The sequence below is a fragment of the Lathyrus oleraceus genome, chromosome 3 (genome assembly GCF_024323335.1).
Source record: "Lathyrus oleraceus cultivar Zhongwan6 chromosome 3, CAAS_Psat_ZW6_1.0, whole genome shotgun sequence".
Lineage (NCBI taxonomy): Eukaryota > Viridiplantae > Streptophyta > Magnoliopsida > Fabales > Fabaceae > Lathyrus > Lathyrus oleraceus.
Window position 1 is genome coordinate 317,036,835 of NC_066581.1, and position 7,659 is coordinate 317,044,493.

The following is a 7,659-nucleotide window of genomic DNA, read 5'->3' on the forward strand; positions in this document are numbered from 1 at the left end:
CTGATTCTCCTTCTTCGGCTTAGGACACTGTGGGCTAATATGACCCAACTCTCCACAGTTGAAACAAGTCACAGTCTTCCACCGGCAGTCTGCAGCCAAGTGACCACCTTTTCCACACTTGAAACACTTCTTCTCATTACTGGTACACTCATGGATACGATGTCCAGCCTGACCACATCTGTAACACTTAGCAGGGGCACTAGAGTCTCCCCCACTAGGCCTCTTCATCCCACTCTGCTTCTGAAAACCTTTGCCAGCTGCATACGGTTTTCCACGATCATTCTGATTCTTGCCTTTCCTATCAACCCTTTGCTGATAGCTCTCTGCTCTAGCCTTGGAATCCTATTCAAAAATCCTGCAACAGTCAACCAAATCAGAAAACACTCTGATCCGCTGATATCCAATAGCCTGCTTGATTTCGGGACGTAACCCATTCTCAAACTTCACACACTTTGAAAATTCTCCAGTAGCCTCGTTATAGGGAGTATAATACTTTGACAGCTCTGTGAACTTAGCAGCATACTCAGTAACAGACCTGTTACCCTGTTTCAATTCCAAGAACTCTATCTCTTTCTTTCCTCTAACATCCTCTGGAAAGTACTTCCTCAGAAATCTCTCTCTGAACACAGCCCAAGTGATCTCAGCATTTCCAGCAGATTCCAACTCAGTGCGGGTAGCAACCCACCAATCATCAGCTTCCTCTGACAACATATGCGTACCGAACCTGACCTTCTGGTTATCGGCGCACTCAGTCACTCGGAAGATCCTCTCTATCTCCTTCAACCACTTCTGAGCGCCATCTGGATCGTATGCTCCTTTGAACATTGGAGGATTGTTCTTCTGGAATTCACTCAGTTGACGAGCAGTTCCCATTCCCACAACATTCGGATTTCCTCCAAGTACTCCAGCTAGCATACCCAGAGCCTCAGCAATTGCAGCATCATCTCTACCTCTTCCAGCCATCTCTATTCTGAAAACCCAACAAGCTAAACAATAAGTACTGATAGGGTTACACAACACCTATCCCGTACAGGGAAAACAGAATAATTACGACTCGACTCGACCGACTATGCTCTGATACCACTAATGTAACACCCTTCTAAAATACCCCAAATGTTTAATTAAATATCAAAATACAACATCAGAGTAATTATGCCATTTAAGGGTGTCACACAATATTCCACACCATTCTACAATATAACGGTCATGCTCTTTTATTAATTCAAAACAGTAGACATTTGCATAAAACACAGCGAATATAAATTTCATCAATCATGTAAAGCATTACATGTAAAATGGTTCTCAACCAACAATAAAACATTTAAAACAAGTTAAGACAACCCATCCCGATGTTACATCTATCAGAGCACGACCCACTAAGGAGACTACACTAGACTCCAAGCATTAACTTCTACTCAACTCATTGCTCGTTACCTGAAAAATAGTTGTAAGGGTGAGTTCCTCAATCAATATAATAAGTATTATAAAATATCATGTCATGTTAAGTAATCTAACACACTTCATCACCCTAATCCAAACATATATTCAGTAACAGCACATCAACTCAACATAATAATCAACACCAACACAAACACACGTATAATATTGGAATACATCCATTCATATTATACGCCATACATATATTATGCAATGAGACTCCATGCATGCGGTACCGACTATTTGTGAACATATAGTTCAACCTCACCGTCCAAATCCAGGCACGGCTACCAAGCTCACTAGTCCCACTCATTTGAGACATAGTGACTCACTCACTAATTCCTCACCATGGGAATTAGCTACCACCCCAAATGGGCCATGCTATGCACGCTAATCACCTAGCATGCAAACATCAACAACAATCAAAATGATTTACTCACTAATTCCTCACCATGGGAATTAGCTACCACCCCAAATGGGCCACAATATGCATGCTAATCATCTAGCAATGCAACAATAACAACAACTCAGGAATAGACATATGCTCACACTCTAAGCCATAAAACAGTCTATTCACAATGCATACATAACTGATACATTCACAGCATCATGCATACCATCACACATCATCAACACATTTTATCACAAAAGCATATCATATCATGCCGCATAATCAAACACAGTATTAGCACACTCTACTAATACCTATACTACTCAAAACAACGGGAAATAATCCCCACTACGTCATACATCAGCTAAGTTACAGCACTCAGCCTAAACAACCAAAAACTGCACCACAACAGTTCAGGGAAACCACAAGTCTGCCCATACGCGTATTGCCTATGCCCATACGCGTATTGCCCATTCCTGACCAAATCCATACGCGTATTGCCCACGCCCATACGCGTATGCTACGCGTACCACATTCTCATACGCGTACCAACAGAGACAATTTCACGTTCAAAACCTCATCTCTTTCACTCATACGCGTAAGGCCTCATCCATACGCGTACCAGCCATATCATACGCGTATTGCCTAGTGCCATACGCGTATGACCAGAAACCAGAATTTCCAGATCTGCAATGGCTTTTGCTGCTACGAGATCGATCCAATTCAACCTTCCACAGTCCAAATTTCACACACAATTCATTCGTCTCATCTAACACGAATCATACACTTTCGATTTCACAAATTGCTAACCTTTCTACCTCTAATTCCTACGAATTTCTTCAATTTTAATCCAAATTTCGTTCATCCCAAAAGTTCACAAATTCATCATACATCATTCAATCAGAGGCAAATCAATGGTTTCTCACTACCCATCACATATTATCCCATAATACCCATTAATCGATGATAAACCCCCCTTACCTGAGTTAATCCGACAAATCTCTGAGCTTCAAGCTTTTCCTTCCTTCAACCCTTGTTCTCTGGCTTTCTTTGCCCTTTTCCACTTTTCTGCCTCTTTTCCCTTTTCACGTGAAAATAACTCTTTTTACCAAATGGAACCTTTTTACTGATTTCTACTTTTATTCCAATAATAACAATAAAAATAATCCAATAATAATAATCTCAATAATATTCCAATAATTATTATTCCAATAATAATAATAATTCCAATTATTTAATTAAATTAATAAATATATTATTAACTCAATTTAAATAATTATCTTATTTTATCGGGGTGTTACATATATCACCTCATTTGGATGGTTTAACATGGTGAAAAATGGTACGCAAAATCTTTCATGACGGTTGGAAAGTTCAATCGCGGTGAATGTTTAAAAATTTCTCAAACTATTGACTCTAGGTATTAAACACTTGACCTCCACATTTTATTATGGTTGATTTCTACAACAATAGTGATAGGTTACGCGCTATTGTGTTTTTACCACGATTACCTGCTCGTGGTAGTAAAGAAGACACATACAACTACACTCTTCGTTATCACGGACCATCAACCTCGGTGAAATCAATTAGTCTTTTATAGTAGTGAAAAAATTTCTTAATTTATTTTTATTTTTAAAAAATAATGTCAAGTACTTTTGGCAATTATTTTATAAGTTAAAACACTTATTTTCTAAATGTATGGAATCTAGATCCATAAAGAGAGAAGATTTATGAGTGAGAAGACTGAAAAACAGGAAGAAGCAAAACTTAACATTTCTATAATTTAGTAGCAATATGAAGTAGTTAGTGTGTCGGCAGAGGGGTCCAAAATCCGAAACTAGATATGGTCCTAGTTCATAGTTATAGTTATATTGAACAAAATCTTGATATTCAACATTTTCAATACACTGAAATCTTGTACTTCCAGCTTTCTTGCTGTAGTATCTGACTTTTTCTTCTTCTACTAATTAATACTAATGAAAAGAATTAAGAGTTTATTATAGATTCCCATAGATTGGGATTGATGGGGTCAACCATTTGCAAAGGTGAAAATCATGGTCATGACAGCTTAGATAAGTGAGAATTTAATGCTAAGTGCTTTTTAAAAACAGCTAAGTATGTAACATTATTAGTATTAAAAAAATATAGCATTTATTCCAAGTTGATTGTACTTTACTCAATAAAGTTTCTTCTTTGGATTACTCAATAAGGCAACTCCAATGTATATTGGCTTGTGTGACCAATTTGTTTTTTTTTTTTTTAAATAAATGACAACTAAGTATATTCATATTTACTACATTTTTTAAGTTTATCATGATAGACTGGCATGGCAGCCCACATCCTGGAGTAAACCTATGACTTTGACACAATGATGTTAAGAAATATATATATAGTTGATTTAATTATTTTTTGATTCAATAATTGTACACGACACATACAGTAACACGTCTGCAATGTTAATATTAAAAAAGTAAAATATTAACATAAATATATCTTATTTATTATGATTAAAGAAAATAGAAACATTATTTGTAAAATATGCAAACAAAAGAATGAAAAAAAATTATTATTTGCACCTCAATTTCATATGAAAAAACGAATAAAAAAACTATATTTTTATTAGTGAAATGAGGGGTTCAACTTGTAATTCTATCAATTTTATATTATAATTTTAAAAATAAGTATTATTATCAAATGTAAAACTTATTTTCTTATAAATATTTAAATATAAAATAACTATTATATCAACTAACAATATACAATAATTTATATATATTTTTAAATATTTGACACCCCTTAAATAAATTTCAAGATCCCCCCTGCATATATCAATTTACTTGTTATCTAAGTAAGAAAAGTAAGATAATTAAACTTATATTTTTAATCTTCTCGTTGAGCATCATCCTAAAATATTAGATGAAGACGTGTGTATGATAATTTGATATAAAATGGTTGAAGTCTCCAATGTTATTGGCTGTCTTGGATAGTCGTATATATGTTGCACATGACAGGAATCATAATAGTCTAACTAAGATATTCAAGCCATCATTAGTCTAAGCAAATGCACCTTTCCATGAAGGTACGTGGAAACTATATTAACATTCAAATTAAATTTTGTGTTTTTATGTTTTAAATTATAAACTATTTTGTAAAAAAAAATAGTTATCTTAACTTATAATTTATTTTACAATATTAATGTAATATTACTTATTTATCTTATAATATTTCATTTTATTTATTTATTTTTTAATTTTTTAATTTTTAAATTTATACTTCCCATGTTATTATTAAAGAATAAATTTATAAAAAACACATAATTTATCTTTTTTATATAAAATTAATTATATCTTTTAACTTGTATAAATTGACCAAAATACTATATATTCTATGACAGACGGAATAAATTTTATTTAAATCCTACTATTAGCCATACACAAAATATCCAACAATTTTTTACTAGTGATTTTGAATGTGATTAAAAAGTTATTGATATGTTCTACCTTATATTAAAATAAATAATTTTACACGTATTATGCAAAATATATAAATAAAAAAGAAAATTATTAAATTGTTTTATCAATATTTATCATTACCAAAAGTACAAAAATGAGAGTTATTAATTTAAAAGTGGTGAAATTAATAATTAAACAGATTTTTTTTTTAAAAAGTAACTAAATTATATTAAAAGTTGAAAGAGTTATTTACTTTTAAATAAATTTTATTTACAAACGTCTAAAACAAAGGAGTATTGTATTTATAATTAAGTTTGTCTTTTTAGAAAAATATATAATTACTCTCTCTTAGTAATAGTTTTTTGTTATTTATAAATAAATACAAATTAAGTTGGGTTAGAAAAGGATAATATATAAAATAAAATAAAAACAGTGGTTTGAATATAAAAATCTTTTTATATGTCGGAGGATTGAGAATGTGTTTTTTTAAAAGTTTCATATTCGAATTTCGTTTGTACACATAATTTTTGTATTAGATCGAAGACATATAGAATTTTATTTTATCTTTAAATGTGATCTCTGTAATTGAAGGATGCAATTGATTCCTTTAAATTAATCCGTCCCAATACCGATATAAAGATTTTAAAAAATATATTTTTGAATGTATTTTAATAGTTTGAGCTATATAAATTTATATTGTTTTCCCTCTAGTAGGATTTATATTATTTAAACATGAAATAGGTATTTCAATATGATGACTATAGAATCAAAATATATGAACACTTCAAAAATGACAGTAACTATATTCAATTATTGATAGGAAAATCACTATGACCCATTACATTACATTAATAAGCCACCAAGAAAATCATAGAGAGAAAATGAATTCCCAAAAAGTTCAAAGTCCAATACAATTTCTTGAGGAAGTAACTCCACCATCAACAACAAGATTATGACCACTAACATACCTAGATTCATCACTAGCAAGATAAAGAACAGCTTCAGCAATATCTTGAACCCTTAAAGTTGTTCCTCTCAAATTACCAAGCCCTCTAACAAATTCCTCCATTTTCTCAACTTCTTCAACTAATGGCAATCCAAAATTATTCCCACCATCATGATCATCAACTTCATCATCACTACCTTTTCTCCAAGCATTCACAAGCATAGATGTTGCAACACCAAATGGTGAAACACAGTTAACCCTAATCCCATATTTTCCCAATTCACAAGAAGTGTTCTTTGTTAATCCAACTATAGCATGCTTTGAAGCTGTATAAGCATGAGGACCAAGCCCTCCTGAAACTCCAGCTACACTAGCTGTGGAAACTATGCAACCAAATCCTCTAGGAATCATCACTCTTGCTGCATGTTTCATCCCTAAAGCCACTCCTTTAACATTAACACTCATGACACGGTCGAATTCGTCCGTGTCGAAGTTCACAATGCTTTTGTTCTTGGATTGGTTTCCAAGAACGCCTGCATTGTTGAACATGATGTCGAGTTTTCCATACTGCGAAACGGTTGAAGTGACTAAATTTTCTACATCTTTTTCAATACTAACATCACAATGGATGTAGGTAGTTGAAGGAGAGAGTGAATTTGCAAGGATTGTTCCAAGTTCATCTTCAACATCAGCAATTACTACTTTTGCACCATGTTTCACAAAAATTCTCACCGTTGCTTCTCCAATTCCTCTTGCTCCTCCTGTGACAATAGCAACTTTTCCTTCCAACCTATTACAATATCAAATATTTCATAAGACCATGTTTCATTAAAAAAATTTAGATAAGTATTTAATAAAAAAAAAGTGAAAAGAGAAAAAGTGTACCTTTTAGATGAAGGAGGAGAAAATGTGATGTCTGTAGAATACATAGGAAGTTCTTGAAGGGGTTTCTCAGACATAACACCCATGGTTGGTTGTTTGAGAGGGAGCAAAGGAAGAGAAAGATATGAAGAAGAAAGGTTTGATGAATGCCAAGTATGGGAGTTACATATATATATATATATATATATATATATATATATATATATATATATATATATATATATATATATATATATATATATATATATATATATATATATATATATATATATATATATATATATTTGGTTTGGACAATATCTAATAAATTAGAATAGTGCCTTTTGACTAAAAAAATAAGAGAATGATTCTCGCATCTTTTTATATTATTTTTTGAAACATGGATCTCACATTATCTTTCTTATGTTTTAAATGACCCATTATAACTTTTTAATAGTCAATAACCAATTCTATTGTCAAAATAGTGTTTACGCGTTGTATTTAAAAGTTTGGGTTTACTCCATTTATATATTTTTTTAATTTATGGTCTACTTATAAAAAATAGATTAGAT

The 7,659-nt window shown here is 32.0% G+C and overlaps 1 protein-coding gene across 1 annotated transcript; it reads right to left on the reverse strand.

Annotated features, from left to right (window-relative positions):
- Window positions 1-6,071: 6,071 nt before the first annotated feature.
- Window positions 6,072-7,263, reverse strand: LOC127127368 (short-chain dehydrogenase reductase 2a). Its single transcript, XM_051056528.1, has 2 exons — window positions 7,112-7,263; window positions 6,072-7,016 (listed from the first exon to the last, which is right to left on the reverse strand). Exons 1-2 carry the CDS (start codon window positions 7,192-7,194, stop codon window positions 6,179-6,181), a joined length of 921 nt encoding a protein of 306 aa, XP_050912485.1. The 5' UTR covers window positions 7,195-7,263; the 3' UTR covers window positions 6,072-6,178.
- Between the last annotated feature and the right edge of the window lie 396 nt (window positions 7,264-7,659).